Source organism: Pimephales promelas, chromosome 18 (assembly GCF_988280905.1).
Source record: "Pimephales promelas chromosome 18, fPimPro1.hap1.1, whole genome shotgun sequence".
NCBI classification, from domain to species: Eukaryota; Metazoa; Chordata; class Actinopteri; order Cypriniformes; family Leuciscidae; genus Pimephales; species Pimephales promelas.
Window position 1 is genome coordinate 7,501,839 of NC_142786.1, and position 21,534 is coordinate 7,523,372.

A 21,534-nucleotide genomic window follows, 5' to 3' on the forward strand; every position below is an offset into this window, starting at 1 on the left:
AAAAAACTAAGAAAACTAAGAAGAAACAGTTATTTCAACAAAAATAAATCAAATGTGAAGTGTCACGCAGGAAATTTATGTCAATTTATGGTTTTTCGCTGTAAATTATAGAATGAGTTGTTCTTTTTCACTTTCAAAAACTGTAAATGTAACGGTATTTTACAATAAAATTACATTACCGTATATAGGAAGGAAACTTTCTGTTAACGAATTAACAGTTTTGCACTGTAGCATTTTGTCTGTACTGTAGCATTTTAGCATCATGTCTTTTACCGTTAAAATCATGATCATTTTTTACAGTGTAAAATCTAGATTTTGCAAAACAAAAAGGTCATGCCATTGATTTTTTGTATTTACAATTACAGAATACAATTCACTCTTTTACAGCACTTTAAAGGAACTACTGAATTTAACATCTTGCACTCAAACCGTTGTTTTTCCAAGTGTATTCATGCACAATAAGTGTATTAATTTTTCTTACTCAGTATATTGGCTGTGTTCTCAGTAGTGATCTCTATTTCTGGCTCGGTGAAGTATTCAGATGCCACACATCTCCCCTTCTCTGGCCCTGAGATAGAAAAAGAGACAGAGAGAAAGAGAGAGAGACAGGGGAACAAAGAGAGACAGGGACACAAAGAGAGACAGAGAGAGGGTGTACAGGCAGAGCGGGACAGAGATTGACAATGACAGTAGGGGAGACAGGGACAAACAGAAAGAAACACACCAATGATTTTGGTTCAGAGGCGGAAAAAAACTGACATGTATTACACGTATACACTGCACTTATAGTCAGAAGCGTCATACAGTTTTTTAAAGGTTGCTAAATAATTTCATGTATGCATTTTGCATTTTGAAGACAACTAATTTAAATACCTGGCATAAATGATGTTGTTAAATATTACCTGGAAAATAGGTTTACAACATATCTTTACAGAGCCCTTAAATGGACGTGGTGATAGTTTTAAAAAAAAAAATTGATTGGGCAAAAATTACAGTACATTGCTTGTGTAAAATACTTGTGACGAAATAATATGAGGAGGAAGGAAAACTAGATCTGTGCTTTATCGAGTGAATGCGAACATTTTGGGGGAAATGCAATATTTTTTTGTGAGATTTTTTTCATTGAAATAATCCTTTCTCTTTTTCTCTCTCAAATTTTTCGCAGATCTAGCACCCCATTGTGGTCCCAATTTTGAAAACATTTTTAACCTACAATCATTTTAATTATTTTAAATCAACAACACAAAAATCTGAAGAGGCTCTAAATGGACATGACACTTCTGCATAATGTGCATGAAAGAAGGACACATTAGACCTCCCTCTCGGCACACACACATATAAAAGATCATTTTTAAACACATAAATCATATGCTCTCTAGAGCGCATGAAAAGAGTGCAAATTATTCACACAACACACCTAATGGGCAAAACGCCTTCCTGTAGTGATTTGTCAAACACCCACATACAGGCATACAGGCAAACTAAATACCAGACCTGGTTAAGCTAGAAACAAGGTGACATCATCCTCACACTTCTCTTAGTCAGCCATTTGCCACCAGCTGGTGTGGCATCATTTCAGTCCACCTCAGCACTTCCTGTCAATGTCATGAAAACAAACCAGCATGCCATGCAAAGCAACATATACGAATTGCAACACAAACGATTGCATTTTCCTCAAAGTGCCCCTATTATGCCTATTCCGGTATTACCTTTCATGTAGTGTGTAACATAGCTGTTTTTTGAAAAAAACATTTCTGAACTCTCTGAAACGAGTTGTCAGTAATTCCAGTCTTACTTCCTGTATGAACCTAAGTAGGTTTGCAACAAATTTGCATAATGCCAGGTCTTCATTGGCTGCCCATGAACAACATTTTGACCGTTAAAGGAGAAGTTCACTTTAAAAAAAACTTTTGCTGATAATTTACTCACCCCCATGTCATCCAAGATATCCATGTCATTCTTTCTTCAGTCAAAAAGAAATTAAGGTTTTTGATGAAAACATTCCAGCATTTTTCTCCATATAATGCACTTCAATGGGAACCAAACGGTTCAAGGTCCAAAAGACAGTTTCAGTGTAAACTGCAAACTGTTCATAGGGCTTTAAACGATTTCAGATGATGCATAAGGGTCTTATCAAGTGAAACGATCGCTCATTTAAAAAAAAAAAACAAAAACAAAGTTTAAGTTTCATAAGCTTTAATGGTCGCCTTGCTCTGTTAGGGTTAGGGTGTGATGCGTGTTCATGACTCTCCTATTCGAACTTGTTCATCAAAATGAACGAATCTTTTCCCGAGTGAACTCGTTAATTCTGTTCGTTGAATGAACCAAATGACAAAAAAAAAAGATTCGTTCATTTTGATAAACGAGTTCGAAAAGGAGAGTCACGAACATGCATCACAGAACAGAGCAAGGCGACCGTTTGAGCTTATAAAACTTAAACTTTTTTTTTTTTTTTAATGAGCAATCATTTCACTTGATAAGACCCTTATTCATCATCTGGAATCATTTAAAGCCATTTGAACAGTTTGCACTGAAAGTGTCTTTTGGACCTTGAACCATTTGGTTCCCATTGAAGTCCACTATATGGAGAAAAATCCTGGAATGTTTTCATCAAAAACCTTAATTTCTTTTCGAGTGAAGAAAGAATGACATGGGGGTGAGTAAATTATCAGCAAAAGTTTTTTTTTTTTTTTTTAAAGTGAACTACTCCTTTAAACACTGTAGTTGTAGCTGATGCCTGGAGAAATTTGGTTTGTGTTGTCGACATGTCGAGACTGCAAAAGCAAATCCACTTTGCATGTACTTCCAAGGATGAGGACTTAGGATTTAGGATTTGGATCGAATTGATACGTTAAAACTGACGCCATCTTTACTGTACATAACTGTGTATAAAAGTGCTGAGGAAGCTCAAATTCAGATGATAATAGGAGTTTCGTTTCTGATATGTGCTGTAAGCGGTAGACCAATCACAACAGACTGGGCCATCTGACCAATCAGAGCAGAGTAGCTCTCGAAAAGGAGGGGTTTAGAGAGACCAGATCCTTGATCAAACCGTTTCAGACGCTGTGAGTGTTTTTTGACCTTAAATGCTATTGTAAGAGACCTAAAAAAAATGTGGAACCTTAAAAATAGAATAATAGGTGCACTTTCAGTCAAACTAAAAAAGGTGTGTTTCATTGCATCTTTTATTAGCTTAGGAATTTTATGTACTGTAGTTACTGATTTGGCATCTTGCAGTGCTTTGCCCACACAGCCTCACTAGTTCCTGTTTCAATGTGTGACACGATTTGGGAGGGTGATGCAATAGGATGCCACACCAGTGCAGGGACACTGAAGACCAGCTGCATAACACAGCATGACGCCCCACAAATAATCTGCTTCTTAACCATTCAGATGACACTGCCATTTGATGATACACAGTTGCAAAGGGATTCACCTTTGAATCTGTGAGCAACACCAGATGCAAGAGTCAACATCAAGTGATGCTTGCTTCACACAACATGATGCCACAATCATTTGCCATTTGGGTTTTAATCAAACAAACTGGGGTGTGTTTCCCATACAACTATGTAACTCATTGATTATCTAGTACGATGCATCACTGGAGAAATAACCAACTCACAATGGTTTATATATATATATATATATATATATATAACTAGAATGAAAGACATAGGGCCCTATTTTAACAATCTAAGCGCATGGTCTGAAGCGCACGGCGCAAGTGCACTTAGGGCGAGTCTGAATCCACTTCTGCTAGTTTAATGATGGGAAAAATGGTCGGTGTGTCCGGCGCATGGTCTAAAAGGGTTGTCCCTATTCTCTTAAAGGGCACCTATTATGGAAAATTCACTTTTACATGGTGTTTGAACTTAAATGTGCGTTGGCAGTGTGTGAGCAAAACCACCCTAGAATGATAAAAAATCCACCTAGTGTTTTTTTTAATGTCAATAAATCATATGCATTGTCTCAGCGAAGATTCAGCGCTTTGTGACGTAGAATTGAGCAAGGGGTTTGATTGACAGTGTGGTTGTGGCATAGACCCCGCCCTCAGTGATCTGTACACCATGCTCCATTGTTTCAACGACAGCCGGTAATGTCTCCTAGCATCATAAGTGTTCTGTTGTGGGATGGGATGTAATAATGACATAGTAGTTTTCACTTATTTCCGACATCAGAGCCACTGAAAACACAGTGGATGTATTGTATTTTGGAAGTTTAAGTGGCGCCTTGCCTTCGTAAATAAGTTTATGTTTGAGCGAATCATTTTCTGACTGACTGTTTTGTGAACGAGGGTCAATTGAAAGCAGGTCTTGCTTCAAGTTAATCCTCAAGCGTGGATCGTCGTCTACTGTTTGCGATCCAACGACACCTCCAGTAACAGTAAGTGTATTTTATGATTTTTGAGCAAATAGTCATTTCAGTCGATGTCAGCCAAATCAAAAACAAATGCGTCTAGGCTGTCGTCGTAGGATGTCTGTGTATTTAATTTAAACCTTGTTTGTATAGTGTGTAACCACACGTTTATATATATATATTTAAAGATATTGTATTAAAAACTGCATATATGTTCTTGTTCTGTAAGTTAGTCACCTTCTCACATTTGCCACAGAAGCACCTGTATGACAAGTAAACATGACGCAACAGGTCCCTCACATAAATGTAATTTCGCTTGTACGTAGCAAACTTTATCACAGTATGTGTATGTAGTTTCAAAACATTGTGCCAACGTTAGTGTTTGTGAGTGTGTGTTGCACATCCATAATTTCAAAGGGGACGTGATTACAACTCTATAAGTATATAAATGTATCAAATAACCATACCAAGAGGTACTGGTCCATTCTCATTTGTGTTTGTTCTGCCGGAGTCTCTTCGTCATCTGGGTCTGATCAGAGACTATTTATATATTTCGATTCAAACATGTACGACTGAATGACATTCAAAACAGCGGGTCTCTCACTCTCTCAGCCCTTCTGCTTAACGACTGCCATAGGTATCAAGTTACGCCCTCATCCAAAGGCAGGGCGGGGATGTGCAGCTCATTTGCATTTAAGGTTGTATACACCAAAACAGCTCATTTTAAAACAGGCCCCAAAAATGACATTTTCAAATGGTTATAATAAATTAACTGTGGGGTATTTTGAGCTGAAACAATTGCAGTCTCATCTCAACAGATCATCTATGGGACAAGCCGGATTCCACCATATGTACACAATAATAATCTTTTAAATTTTGATACTTTCATTTTTAATATTTGGCTGGTTTGTGTCCCTGTGTGGCTAATAAGAAGAGTGTACGCGCATTGTGGATGCACCTATAGGTGCACATTACAAACACGCTCTTTAAATAACAAAATAAAATATTGCGCCATTGACTTTAGACAGGTTTCAGTTGTTTATCTTTAGACCATGTTTCAGTTGTCTATTTCAGTTGCCTCAAACTAGCAACGCGTCAACAATGCGCCTGAACACACCTCGTTTTCAGACCAGCACGCCCTGCGTCAGGCTGAAATTTGAAAAAAATACTCCGTATTTCACTAGGTGTATGATAGGGCCCAAAGAATACTGAATGTTAGGTTGCTAATTGTGCAAAAATAGCATGATCTATTTAAGTCCATGTGTCATTTAACAAGAAAATATGCTTCTAACCACAGGTCGAAAGCTGTAGTTCCACCACTGTAAGTTTGCGATGCTGTATGTGAATGTTCATTGGAACTATGGTTTCAGAAAACAGCAAATCGTTGAACTAAGTTGGTAATGACGGAAAATGCGACCATAGTTGGTTAACGATGCTTTGGGGAAACGCACCCCATGTCAGGTGATATAGAAGAGGATGCAGCTCTATCAGTAATGGGACCTACCAGCCACAAAACAGACCCTCCAGAGTCCAGAATGCAGAGCCATCTTCACCTCATTGGTCTGGTTCTGCTGCAGGACAATACCCTCTTCCATTAACAGCCAGTAGTCCGTCGACACAGCCACACCAACCAGGAGCAACCCGCAAGCCCCAAACACCGACGACAGAAGCGTCAGTGCCCTGGTGCTAAATGAACTCATCTAAAAAGAGGAGAGAAGAAGAACGTTAATAAATAAATAAACATACAAATATGCAATTAAATAAATGGCTTTGCTATGTGGTTGCAATTGTGTTCTGGGTTGTTGGCTACTGGCCCTAGTGAAACAAGAACACATACACTAACATTAAAAAAATAATATAAAACTTTTACTCAGCAAGAATGCATTAAATCGATCAAAAATGTAAACATTTATGATGTTACAATAGATAAATGCTATTTTTTTTAACTATACACAGTAAAAAATGTTGTTGGTTTAACTTAAAAAATGAAGTAACCTGGTTGCCTTAAAATTTTAAGTTCATTGAAATGGAAAAATTGAGTTAATACAATGAAGGAGATTTAATCACCAGAAACTCACAATAAATCATTTAAGTTGATTTGACAAAAGAAAAAAATGTTGCGATTACAAATCAGGAAAAAAATTTTATTTGAAGCTGCATAACTGATTTCAGTATTGATGATAACAAATATTTCTTGTGCACCGGAATGATTTTGGAATGAAAATGTAGCTTTTCCATCACAGGAATAAATTACGTTCTAATATATATATATTCACGTAGAAAATAGTTATTTTAAATTTTAATAATATTACAAAATATTTGATCAACTTTTGATCAAATAAATGCAGCATTGGTGAGCATAATAGACTTAAAAAATTACAAATATTTTCACTGACCTTGAACTTTTGAACACTATATATGTTCTGGACGATAAACGATCGGTCTGATCACATAAATAAACAAACAAATAAATAAAAACACTTGAAAATAATACATAACCTTATAAATAAGCAATTCTATCCCGTCACTGTGTGTACTCGAAGCCAAGAGAGCAGAGAAATTGAGCAGAAAAAAAAATTGTATGTAATAATGTTGCTGGTTTCAAACCAACTTAGTCACTTGAGTAGTTGCAATTATTAAATATAATTAAAATAATTCCACTCAATTTGAACCATTCAGAAATTGTTCAACAACTTATGTCTCTGCAAAGAGGTGAAACAACCATTTCCCAATGAATAATTCTTCCTTAATTTGTGCAAAAGCGGTAGTCATGTGGAAAAACTCTTGAATTGTTTTACCAGGTTTTATTTTAATATCAACCACTTGCCAAGGCAAATAGAGGACACTAGAATAACTATAAGTCAAAAATGATTATATTAGCTGTGCCTGAAGGGCTTGATGAAAAATTCCCCTCCATCGACTACTGAACAAGTGTGTGACTCATCAACAGAACAAACAGATGAAGGACAAACAGTGTCCTTTAAATAATGTATGACTAAAATGATTAGGGGCAAGCGTGCAGTGAGACATATCTTTGGACTTATATGAGTGCTTAAAGACACTATAAATCATTAGTTATTTTATTTGTATGGCTTTTGCCTCTAACGAACGAGACGGAATAGCAGGAAAGTGCAAGGGAGAAAGAGGGAGAATGAGATTGGGACACAAACTGGATTCTGCACCTCACTACCCACTTGTGCTATCAACTAGCCCCTAAAAAGGTCTGTATTCTGACAAATAGGCGATTACACAAACAGATCATTAGCTACATTCATTGTTTGGTCTTACAGAACTGGTTGTGGTAATACCCGGCACTGAAACATCACAGCTATATCTGCTGAATAGATCGACACATCAAAGCTTGAAGGTAAATACCGAAAGAATAAGCAACAAATAGAGAATGTGAATAGTATTGGAAAGATTTTGCAATGTAATGCCTCCTGGATTGTTACACGGTTTGCACTCACGCTCTGGAACAAGAGCGAGGATTTGATTGACATGCCTCCTGAAGAGCCACAATTCCCCTTAATTCACAGAATGGCACCATACAGCGTTGGATTAGAAGCCCTGAATTTTTTAATTTTTTAATTTTTTTTTAGGCTTGGTTTTTGGCAGGGGGAGAAGAACACAATGGGTTATTATTGGTGAAATCCTCTCCAGTTAGTGTCGGGAGCCCCAGGGCGTGCTTGATATGAATGAAGGATTCGTAGTGAATGGTGGTTTATGTGTGAGGGTTAAGATAATCCAGAGAGCATTGACAGAGCAGAGGAGAAAAGAGGAGCTTTGAAGAAGTTAAAGGTTAGGAAAAATGGCTGCAGGAAAGATAATATGGTGAATAATGAAGTTCCTCTGAAGAATGCATTAGCACCCGGTGTACGTGCATTGCAATAGTAGTACATTTTATGAAGGTTCAGAGTTTCCATATGCAAAATCTCTTTCAAGGATGTTGTGGGTGGTTGCCAGGGCATTGCTGCACAGCGTCTAAAGTGTTCTGAGCAGCTATAGGGAACTCTGGATGGTTGGGTTACTGGCCCAAGTATCACCCCAAAAAAATGTGTGTGTTGCTTGGGTATAGTATGCTATTCATTGTCCAGTAGAAAAATAAAATAAAATAAAAATATAATATATATAAAAATAATATATATATTTTTTATTTTGGATGCAATTAATTGCGATAAATCATTGATATATATATATATGATATCTATCTATCTATCTATCTATCTATCTATCTATCTATCTATCTATCTATCTATCTATCTATCTATCTATCTATCTATCTATCTATATATATAATATACACATATGCATGTATATATTTAAGAAATATTTGCATGTATATATACATAATTTAAATTATTATACATAAATACACTTTTTTTTTTACACATCGACTGTCCTGCACAGTTCATCTCCAACTCTAATGAAACACACCTGCCTTTAATTTTCAAGTGATCCTGAAGACCTTAATTGGTTGCTTCGGGTGTGTTTGATTAGAGTTGGAGATAAACTTTGCAGGACAGTCGATCGGCAGGAGCAGGGTTGGGCATCCCTGGCCTAGGTCGTTGGTACGACGCCTCCCTCAAAGACAAAGACCAGGTAGAGCAGCTCAGGACGGAGGTAGCCACCGGACTGGAGAACATTGACAAAACCATGCTTCCTGGCAAGCTCAAACTCTGGTGCATGCAGTTTGGACTACTTCCACATCTCCTGTGGCCGCTAACTCTTTATGAAGTCCCGCTCTCAAAGGTGGAGAAGCTGGAGAGACTGGTCAGTTCATATATAAGGAAGTGGCTTGGCCTTCCCAGGCGCCTCAGTAGAATTGGACTCTATGGTAGGGGGATGTTACAACTGCCCATTTCCAGTCTGACAGAGGAGTACAAGTGCGCCAAAGTCAGACTGGAGATGATGCTGCTGGATTCGAGTGATCCATTTGTAGCCCACGTGGCCCCCATCCTCGCCACCGGGAGGAGATGGACCCCATTGGCTGCTACTGAGCAGGCAAAGGCAGCACTCAGACACAGGGACATTGTGGGCCGAGTACAAGAGGGGAGGAGTGGTCTAGGCAGCGGGGTCAGTACACCAAGAGATACTCAGGAGATACGTCGGGAGGAGGAAGCAGAAAAGTGCACCCAAGCTGTGGCGCAGGCAAAACAAGGGCAGAGGATCTCCTGGAAAGAGTTGTGGGAGATGGAGGCTTTCAGGGCAAGTTTCACAATCAGGGCTGCCTACGATGTCCTGCCTTCCCCAGCAAACCTAAGCCAGTGGTACACCGAAGACCCTTCGTGCCCTCTATGTCCAAGTCTGGCAATTCTTAGTGGGATGCAAGACCAGCCTCACCCAAGGTCGTTATACCTGGCGGCACAACCAGGTTCTAAAGAGTCTTGCAGCTGTGCTAGAAAGTCGAAGGGCAAGTGTGAACGCCCTTCCTCTCCAGTCATCCCGGGGGCAGCTAATACCATTTGTTCGAGAGGGAGAGGGTCAAGCCAGCCTCACCGCCACAATACCAGACACTGGTCAGCTGGGTAGAGCACGGGACTGGAAGCTACTGGCTGACTTGGGCAAGAAACTCTGCTTCCCAGTTGAGATCGCCGCTACAAACCAGCAACCAGACCTTGTTCTGTGCTCAACATCACTCAAGCTTGTTTACATCATCGAGCTCACCGTGCGCTGGGAGGGTTTTTGGGTCGAACTTGCAGCCGATGCACAACAACAAGGCTGGAAAGCGAACATACGCCCAGTGGAAGTAGGCTGCAGAGGGTCCGTAGCCACCTCAACATCCAGGCTACTCAGGGAGATGGGAGTGCGAGGGAAAGCCCATCGGCAGGCAGTCAAAGACCTCTCCAGGGCTGCTGAAAAGGGAAGCCAGTGGCTGTGGATGAAGAGAAAGGACTCTGGGTCTGGGTCGTCAAATGAAGTGATGGCACCTAGGGAGTGAACCCAGGACGCCAAAGAAGGAGGGCGCCCACTTGATAACCCAAAGGGTGACACTCATTTGATTATCCCACGGAGTCCAGTCAGTGCCTCAAGTATGCATGTATTGAGGGATATCAGCCCTATTTATAGATTACATTTTGGCTTAAATATTATTTTTATGTTTATAATATATATATATATATATATATATATATATATATATATATTTATAATATTTAAGCCAAAATTTAAAATTATTAAAATAAAAATAATATTTAAATGATTTAAAGCAATTAAATTTGAATAATTTAAGGGAGAGAGAAAATATTTAAATATTTAAATTACTTAAATATGAGTGTGTGAATACTGTACAAGTAGCATATGGTCATACCATAGAGATGATTTTAAAAATACATGAATAAATCATAGTGGTCAAAATGTGCATACTGCAGAAACAGCTGGTCATGTGATACAGCTATTGAAATGTAAATGTGCAGGTACCAATATAACCCATTTAAATGAAGTGAGGGGCGAAGCGAGTAGAAAGACACTCAGTGAAAGAGAAAAAGATAAAAGAGGGCAAATCAAGGCATACAGGGTGGGAGAGGAAACAGGCAATTGGGAGCTGTCCGTCACAGTGGTGCTGAAATCAGGCGACGCACAGACCAAAACTTTGTAATCTTGACCAAGAAGGGTTTCTAGGGGGTTAGTGATTTCTGTCACATGTTTGTGAAAATACAAAGTACAAAATATTATATTTGTGTACAACATATAAAACTGCACTCAATAAAATTAGGTGTGCTCACCTAAAAAGAGTGACATCCTACAGGAACGTAAAATAACTGTACAGTGCTGCAATCTACATCGGGCTGAAAATCTGGCAGTCCGGTAAAGAACGTAATAAAACCCTCACTGCTGTGACCATTAAAAACACTATAACATAACTCAACCAATCTAAAACATCGGCCCCTATTAGCCTTACAGCACAACAGAACAATATCCAGTCGTCCTTTATGTCTTCCAGGGGATTTGGGCAATATAGGTCTTACGTAGGAGGGCGTTCAATATGCCAGACATGACCACATTTAGAAAGACAGCCCTCGTGGTGAACTGGGACTTCCACAGATGGTGTGTCCACTCGACTGGGGAGCAAGAGCCCAAGGGGAGTGTAGTTTTCTGTAGAGATGGCAATATGTTCCCCTGTCAGCAGGTTAGGCCAACTGGCAAGTGGGAAGAGTGTGGGAGGAAATGAGTAGAGAAAACACAGAAATGCGTGCTTATGAAAAGATGGTATTCAAGTATTTAGAGCAAAAGGAATGAGAGAGAGAGAGAAAAAAAGGAAGGGGTCTGAGGAAAGACCTTGGCCCAAAATATCTCAGAGGACAGTCACGCATGCAGGCCTGCACGCATGTGCGAGCTTTCAATAACACACGCACATGCATTCACATGTGCACATTCATGATTTCAGCCGGAGATACAGAGCGCCATTCATAAAGCTCAAACTGATCTTCATTCTAGGCACAAGGAGGCAGAAAATAATCATACCTGACTCAAGGCAGAATCAAATATATAAATAATTTGGCCATTCTACACGTCACTTTATCCCCATCTCTCTCACAACATCATAAAGGAGACTTTCCTTAGAGTTCTATTGTTTTTATATTGAGGTAATGATATTCCATATCCTCACATAAACATTTTTTTCATTAGAACATTATCACTTTAAGCCGGTTTTCCTCGTTGAGACAGTTAGTTGGACCCTACAAAGTCATTTCACAAAGTGATTTCAGATTTTACTATCTACAATACAGACAAACAAACACCTATATTACATGGGGACTTCCTTATCTCGGCTAATGATGTTTTCTATCCATCTAAACACAACACTGACAGAAACATTTCTATATATTTAGGCTACATATCATTAGGACATTATTTAGCATATTTCAGTACAGTAGTCAGCTGCATTTCATCTCTTTCTTACAATGAAGGCAAATCCTGTCCCATATACAGCATCGTGTCTACCCCTTGTCAAATCCTCACAACCGCAGTAGCCTACTCTCTCTTCTCGTAGCGTTCCCAAAGTCAGCACTAGAGAAATGAGCAACATCCATGACACATACCAGTCCGTCCACGACACGAGCGCATAATCTAACCTAACTACGAGTCTCGCGCTAAGTGCGACAAAAAAAAAATAAAGATACAAAACTCACATGTTACAATTTCGACTTTGGTCGCAAACTAGAGAATATACTGTTACTGAATACATGTTAAAAATAAATAAATAAATAAAAATCAGCGTTTCACTATAGTAGGCTACGTGGTCCGCAGGACTATTGGATATGAATTGACCTGTCATACTTGGCTCGAAAGCACCGTAACGAATCGATCTCTCTAATCACGCGCCACTCATACAGCTCAGGTAATGTGCATGAAGAAAGAAGAGCACGAGCACTCACCCTCCAGCACGCGACCGAGTCAGCGCGGCACAGGCGTCGAGAGGAATAACCAAACGCCAGGAAAACCTTGACAGATTTCGCAGTTTTCTTCTCTCTCTACCTCACTCGCTCTTTCACACACTAACAAACACACACACACACACACACACGCGCGCACTCGCACACACACACAGCACACACGCGTGTTCTCTCCCTCTCTTTCTCGCGCTCTCTCACGTCGCTCGCTCGCTCGCTCTCACTCTTTCAGCACTGCGGTGAATTGGCTGAATGGGGATGGGATGACAGAAGAGAGACTTTCACTCAGTTTGACGTTGATGAGGCTCAATAAGGTCACCGTTAGTTTTAGGTCTGCATATGTCGGTGAAGGCATGTGAGTCATACAGTACACGGTTAACGTTTAATTAGCAGATCCCTAAACAACAAAAATTGTGTGTCCTTTAAAACTAAAATGCATAAGTGCATATAAGCCTACTTAATATACTTTTGTACTACATTTTCTGTACTAAAATTACTAAAAAATAATATATATATATATACTGTAGGCCTATATATAATATTTTTTAGTAATTGTGACGTAGCCTACGTGTGTGTGTCTGTGTGTGCGCGTGAGTGTGTTTGAGAGAGAGAGAGAGTCATACTTTTGACTTTTGTACTACTAAAAACTTAGTTTTAACAATGGGCTATACTTTGACTTTAAGTATATGTATGGTCTTAAATAAAAAATACATATATGTTAAGGTAAGGTAATTTTTGCAAACATATGGTGCGTTTTTACAATGTCATTTGGGTGACTACGTTTCAGTTCCTAACTGTATGTCATTAAAGTATAAAGTAGGCTAATGTTAATATAACGACCAATTTGAGTCATTCGATATTTTGTTTTTTTCAGTAAAATGAATGAATATTCATAGACAGCACAAAGGTGATAAATGATGTCTAAAAGTTCAAATTAATGTCCAAAATGTACTAATAAGACACGATTTTAACAGTCTTACAGTTTTAAAACTAGCCTATATAAAGTACAAGATATATTAAATTAATAGGCCTGTTTTGACATTTTAAAATGTAAAATTTTCCACTCTAACTGTGCTAACTTTTTACTAACATTTTCTACTGTGCATTTAAACGTTTAAAAAAAATCTTTAAAAAAAAAAACTATGAGAAACATAAAGATTTAGATGCCCAATATCTATTACCTTAACTCTCAAGGAGAACATCTACAAACTTGTGTGTGAAATCCAATGTGAAATGGTGATGCATAACAGATGTTTTGGTCCATGACACACTGTCAGATGTCCACTATACTGCAGTAAAAGAAAACTAATTCTGCATGGGAAACTTAAGAGATACCACTAGACTGCAGCACATGAGCAGATGTTTATAACACTGCAGTGAGGTGTGTGCGAGTGTCGAGTGTGTGCGCGAGTGTGAGTGTGTGTACAGGTTTATGTTACAGTGACTAAATGTTCCCACAAGGATAGTAACACTGAGATCACCTACATTGTGGGGACTCACCAGCGTTCTCCATGAGGGAAATGGATTAATAAACATATGTGGGGGTTTTTCTGTTTGTTTTTTTAAATGTAGAAAGTTTTCTGTGATGGGTAAGATTAGGGGTAGGGTTAGTGTAGGGAATTATACCGTTTGAACAGTATAAAAAATCATTACGACTATGGAGAGGCCCAACAAAGATAACAAAATCGAGTGTTGTATACACCTCTAGTGTCTGTATGTGATAAACCTTTAAGCTTTATGTGAAGAATAGCCTGAAGAAAACGTGTGTGTGTGGTTCATGTTGCAGCACTGCACAGCCTTGAGCTTTTAACTGAGCTTTTTAGCATTTGTGGAGCATGTGCATTTCTGCATGTGTGATTGAAGAAGGAAGCATAAGGTGAAAAACAAAAGCCTCTCATTTGGAAACATTTAGATTGTACCAAAACAGACTGCAAATACACCAACAATCACACACCCACGCTTTTTCCTCTGTTTCTTTCTCAGTCTTAGTAATACATTTAACAATTCTATCAAGATCAATAATAGAGTTGAAAAATAGATCCTGAGGTTAAAAATTCAACATATATCTGAAGCAATCTCAAGAAAGAAAGAAAGAAAGAAAGAAAGAAAGAAAGGAAGGAAGAAAGGTCAAATAAATGCACAAATGTGTGACAGTTTTACCCATGTACTCATCCACGTCACGTGTCATTCCAAACCTGTATGACTTTCTTACAGGACTCAAAAGTAGTTCAATCATGACACCTCTCTAAATAGTTTTGGCATGTAATGCCTTGTTCACACTACATGATTTTAAAACGTCAGGCTGAACTGTGCGGTTCACACTACAATACATGACTTGCTCTCAGTGAAATCAGGAGTGTTCACTTTCACATCCATTCTAGTGGTCTAGAATCACATCCTAGGATGAGCGTCATCTAACTGACGGTAAAGGTTGCCATGTGCGTCGGATTTAGACGCATGGTCAAAAGCGTCACTTAGATGACATCCTAGGATGAGCGTCATCTAACTGACGTTAAAGGGTTAGTTCACCCAAAAATGAAAATTAAGTCATTAATTACTCACCCCCATGCTGTACCAACCCCGTAAGACCTTCGTTCGTCTTCGGAACACAAATTAAGATATTTTTGATTAAATTTGAGAGCTGGATCAGTCCTCCATAGACTTCCTAAGGGACTAGCACTTGACGGCCCATAAAGTCATTAAAGAAAATGTTTAAATATTCCATGTGCCTACAGCGGCTCAATTATAAGTTTATCAAGCGACAAGAATACTTTTTATGCGAAAAAAACATAAATAACGAGTTTATTCGACTATTCCATTACTTCCTCATGGGCCTTGAGACGGGAATTGAAGAGATTTCCAGAAGGCATGCGCGAGAACTGAGATGAGGACGGGGGTTCTTCTTCGACTACTTCTTGTTACCGGCTGCTCACCGCTAGTTTTACCGCCCCCTACCGTATAAGATGATGTGCTGATATAGCTGGAAGCACAAAACTTTCTGTTTACAAGCAGAGGAAGACGCGCGCTGTACATACGCGTTTCAATTACCGTATATTCCGCACTATAAGGCGCATTTAAAAGCCTTTAATCTTCTGAAATACGACAGTGCTGTGCGCCTTACAATCCGGAGCGCCTTATATATGGATCATCATTTTATACGGTAGGTGGCGGTAAAACTCCTAAGCGGTGAGCAGCCGGTAGCAAGAAGTAGTCGAAGAAGAACGTCCTCATCTCAGTTCTCGCGCATGCGTTCTGGAAATCTCTTCAATTCTCGTCTCAAGGCCCATAATGAAGTAATGGAATAGTGGAATAAAGTCGTTATTTATGTTTTTTTCGGACAAAAAGTTTTCTCGTCGCTTGATAAACTTATAATTGAGCCTCTGTAGGCACATGGAATATTTAAACCTTTTCTTTAATGACTTTATGGGCCGTCAAGTGCTAGTCCCTTAGGAAGTCTATGGAGGAGTGATCCAGCTCTCAAATTTAATCAAAAATATCTTCATTTGTGTTCCGAAGATGAACGAAGGTCTTACGGGGTTGCATGGGGGTGAGTAATTAATGACTTAATTTTCATTTTTGGGTGAACTAACCCTTTAATGGTTGCCATGTGCGTCGGATTTAGACGCATGGTCAAAAGCGTCAGTTAGATGACATCCTAGGATGAGCGTCATCTAACTGACGTTAATGGTTGCCATGTGCATCGGATTTAGACGCATGGTCAAAAGTGTCAGTTAGATGACGCCCTAGGATGAGCGTCATCTAACTGACGCTAAAGGTTGCCATGTGCGTCGGATTTAGACTCATCCTAGGATGTCATCTAACTGACGCTTTTGACCATGCGTCTAAATCCGGCGCACATGGCAACCTTTAGCGTCAGTTAGATGACGTCCTAGGAGGAGAATGCGTTGTCATTGGCTAATTTCAGCAGGTTCTTCTCCGAAGGCATCATCTAACTAGCCTAAGGCTTTTGACCATGCGTCAACATCTGACGCACATGGCACCCTTTAGCGTCAATATGAGACGCGCCTCCTAATGGTCTAACCCTACCCGCATCATATAACTGACGCTAAAGGTTGCCATGTGCGTCGGATTTAGACGCATGGTCAAAAGCATCAGTTAGATGACGCCCTAGGATGCGTTGCGAATTTTAATTTTTGGGTTAACTATCCCTTTAAGGGGAAGTTTAGGGTTGAATTTGTATCATAATGTCTATGGAAAGGTCAGTGTGTGTGTGCGTGTGCGTAAATAACAGTAATGATAATATTTCATAAAACAGCTTTAGCTAAACGCATAAATCTGTCAGATTCTGTCAAATCTGGCTTCATCCAATTTCTAGAGCTTTTTCACTGAACTCAGGCTTCAATTTAGACTCACACACCACAAAAGGCTTGGCCACTGGCAGTGTAATGAAGGATTCACTGTATGGTGGTCCCGACATTGAGAGTCTTCGTGATCGATCCACTCCAGAAGAGAGGACACAAGAGGAGGAGCGGGCTAGTCTTTCACTTGCTCATTCTTCTTTTCTCTCCTCTTCCTCCCTCCCACTCCCCACTAAACTGCCTCTCCCTTCTTTTTTTGAGTCTATTTTTAGGCGCCTGGTGGGGAAACCCAATACATGTGACAAAAATAAAACACAGTGCTGTTGAGTGACCTGATATCTCCATTCAAGGATGGCCTAAAATCTGCATTCATATCTCTATTGGACTATCAAATATCACAGACAGCGTGACATTTGAAATCAATCAAAGCGCTTTCGCAGCATTCAGTGATGCTCACGTTGTTAAATGTGCTGGGGTGGGCATTCCACTACTGCTGGTGAACATTTACGAGTGTGTTTGAATGATAGACATTCACTCACCAGGAAAAATGCTAATTTTAGAGTTTGATTTATAGACTTGGGACGATCAGAGAATCCCCAGCATTCCACAGAGAGATAGCCCGCAACCATCCCTTCACTATCATGTCGTTGCTGTGACAACCGTGACTTCAAAGAGGTCTCATCAGAGAGAGGCGGGAAGTAGGGGCGAGTTAAAACATGAAATCAACAGAAAGAGAGAGAGAGAGTAAGAGTTTGATGGAAAAGGACAGGGGAAGGCAGGAATGCAAGAGGGAGAAGCTCACAGTCCAGCCAGGGAGAACAGAGAGAGGGAAATGCACAAGTACCCAAGTGAAGATTATGCAAATGAGGACACAGATTATAGGGAAATGTACATGTACAGATGATTGGAATTCATTTATGCATATATGCCGAGAACTCGTAGGGATAAAGGCAGCTCGTACAGGGAAAGATGGATGGAGACAGAACAAGCTGAGCATCAGAGATTTGTACGTAGGCTGAAAAAAGAAGTGTAAATCATTTTTTTTTTTCTACATTTGTTAAAAGTAATACATCATTTTTGGCCTTTAAAAAAATTTTCCTGTTTTTTTTTTTTAATCAGGAGATGAAATCAGTTAATTGAAAAGGCATATAATTTTATGTAAGCAATATAGTGCATAGTATTTTTTTTCATAATACTTTATTTTATAATACCTAATAGATTTTATAGTATTAGCATAATAGCACACACACACACACACTGGGTTTCAATGTTTTATTGGGACTATAAATAGGGATAACGATTATTTCAACCCCTTATCCTACCCCTAAGCTCAACCCTCACCGAAAACTTTCTGCATTATCCCTTTTTCTAAAAACATAAACATATAATATGATTTATAAGCTGTTTTACTCATGGGGACCCCACAAGGTCAATGATTTCTGCTATTGCTATATTTTTGGGGACACTTGTCTTGGTCCTCACGACGTAGGGTTCACCAGGATATATAAGTGGGTTCACTTAGTCAATGGAAATGATTAAAAGTATCTGTGTGATGCATTGGGTGTTTTTAGGACTGTTATGTTTTGTGGCTCTGACCCAGTTCAGGGCAGCGATGTGCTGTGCCTTGATGTTCTCTCTCTCTCTCTCTCTCTCTCTCTCTCTCTCTCTCTCTCTCTCTCTCTCTCTCTCTCTGTGTGTGTGTGTGTGTGTGTTAGTGGCCTCGAGCTGTCCAGCTCTGCCACATCTGTGACAAAAATCTCTGAGAACTCAGGTTTTTCAGGACTTAGTTCTGCAATGTTTCAAGATATCTTCAGTATTTAAGAAATCCTTCTGATATCAAAAAACTGATCACTTTTAGTCACATTTGTCAAAAACATAGAATAGGAACCTGTGAAAATTGCATTCACTATACTGAAATATTTTTTTTCCCATTAAACATTGCACACAGACAAATCAATGGTACTTTTGAAAAAAATATGTTAAAACTCCAACTATATCCATAAAAGTGGTTTTATTTTACATGGAGCAAAATGTATTTGTTTGTTTGTTTGAGGCAGCTTTAATTACAAATTGCATGCACATTCACGCACAGCCTCCAGGAAGATAAGCATTCAAAAATGCCCCATCTTTTCTGTCACACGACTCACGTGTATCTGAACAGACCAACCTTAATGACAAGAAAAGCAAATATGCAAACTATTAAATATTTGTTATGCAAATATCATAATTTTTTGAAAAAATGCTTACAAGACTGGCTCCATTTCTCAAAACTCTACGCGCACAACGTCACAATAAAATGTCCCACACATCTCTTGCAAAAGTCAAACACTTCATTCAAAACTCTTCTAAAAAAATTGTGTTTTTGCATAGTTGCCTAACTCTACACACAAACCGGCAAATGTTTGGCCATATACACGCCGAACTGAATATGCATGTGGAAAATGTAATACACTTCTATCTTGCATCTTTTGCTTGGTCAGTGTGCAGTGGAGTGTACAGGAGTTAGCACTCACATGTATTTGTATCTGCACTGTAGTCAAGTCAAGTCACATTTATTTATACAGTGCTTTTTACAATACAGATGGTTTCAAAGCAGCTTTACGGAGATAACAGGAAAATAATGCAGCAAAGTTTGTCTCCAAAAGAAAATAGCATCACAGTCCAGTGATGGATCATTTGTGTTGTAAAAAAAAGTTATTAATTTAGTTAATTTATACACAGTATATAGCTGTTCTGGGGAAAACTGTGATGTCATCGTCCAGCTATTTCGTTCTTGTATAATGTTGTCAATGCAGGCAGACCAACACTATCTCACGACCAATTCGTACGAATTCGACGCATGATTAAAAAGTGGCTAATTCGTACGACCTCACTCGTACTAATTCGTACGATTTGTCTAAACCCTTGTGATGGTTAGGTTTAGGGGCGGGGTAAGGGGTAGGTCATTCGTAAGAATTTATACGAATTGGCCAATTCGTAAAATATGTACAATTTAGCAAAATCGTATTAATTCGTACGAGTGAGGTCGTATGAATTGTTACGAATTAGCCACTTTTTAATCATTCGTCGAATTACTGTAGTACGACTTGGTCGTGAGATCGGGTTGGGCAGACCAATAATATTGTTGAATATTAAATTAAAGGAGTAGTTCGCTTTTGAAAAAACTTTTGCTGATAATTTTTGATGAAAACATCGCAGCATTTTTCTCCATATAATGCACTTCAGTGGGAACCAAACGGTTCAAGGTCCAAAAGACACTTTCAGTACAAACTTCAAACTGTTCAGAGGGCTTTAAATGATTCCAGACGATGAATAAGTGTCTTATCAAGCGAAACGATCGCTCATTTAATAAATAAATAATAAAGTTTAAGTTTTATAAGCTCAAATGCTCTGTTTTGCTACACAAACTCCTGTTCGAACTCATTCATCAAAATGAACAAACCTTTTTTCAAGTCATTTGGTTCATTCAACGAACGAAATAACTAATTGACTCGGAAAAAGATTCGCTCATTTTGATGAACGAGTTAGAACAGGAGAGTCACGAACGTGCATCGCAGTGCAGACCAAGGCAAGAATTTTTTTAAAATGAGCGATCGATTCGCTTGATAAGACCCTTATTCGTGGTTTGGAATCGTTTAAAGCCCTTTGAACAGTTTGCGGTTTGCACTGATACTGTCTTTTGGACCTTGAACCGTTTGGTTCCCAGTACCACTGAAGTGCATTATATGGAGAAAAATGCTGGAATGTTTTCATTAAAAACTTTAATTTCTTTTCGACTGAAGAAAGAATGACGAGGACATCTTGGATGACATGGGGGGTGAATAAATGATCAGCAAAAGTTTTTTGAAAAGTGAACTTCTCCTTTAAATGTCCCCAACTAAGCAAGCCATTAGCAAATGGCAACAAAGGTGAAAAAAGGCGACAAAGGCTAAAAAGGCGACATTGGCAAGGAACCAAAACTCCATCAGGTGACAGAATGGAGAAAAAAAAAAACCCTTGGGAGAAACCAGGCTCAGTCGCGGGCCAGTTCTAGTCTGGCCAACGAATGAACAGTGTATGATTATGATTCAGGCAGCGTTATACAGTAGGTCAGAAGTCAGATTGGATTTTGAACAATCAGAATATTATCCAGTTCCATCTGGTTGAAGATTGGACTCACATGGGTATGGAGATGGGTTTGTTGAGGATCAGTGCCGATGGCTGTCGTGTTGATGAGGCCTTCACAGGGGAGAGCCTATAGTTGACACAATCTCTGCTGACACTTCAGGGATACTGCCCAGATCCGGCTGATATACCTCGGAATAAGCAGAAAGACTAACATTAGCGTAGATGCCATTTTTCTTATGATGTAACGGGTACATTGTGTGTTATAGGAAGTGTTCCCGCTTCCGACTGACCTAATTTATCCAACCTAATAATCATTTAACTGATTTGAATAATAGAAATGTATCATTTCTATGTGTAAGATA

At 39.1% G+C, this 21,534-nt stretch overlaps 1 protein-coding gene across 1 annotated transcript in view; it reads right to left on the reverse strand.

The window, feature by feature from the left end:
• cacng7a (calcium voltage-gated channel auxiliary subunit gamma 7a) overlaps positions 1–12,986 on the reverse strand; it is a 28,880-nt gene extending 15,894 nt beyond the window's left edge. The window contains exons 1-3 of the mRNA XM_039652964.2: positions 12,732–12,986; positions 5,861–6,056; positions 482–568 (exon numbers count right to left, since the gene is read on the reverse strand). Of these exons, the coding sequence (XP_039508898.1) occupies positions 482–568; positions 5,861–6,056 (283 nt within the window). The 5' untranslated portion in view covers positions 12,732–12,986. The remainder of the gene's footprint in view (positions 1–481; positions 569–5,860; positions 6,057–12,731) is intronic.
• Between the last annotated feature and the right edge of the window lie 8,548 nt (positions 12,987–21,534).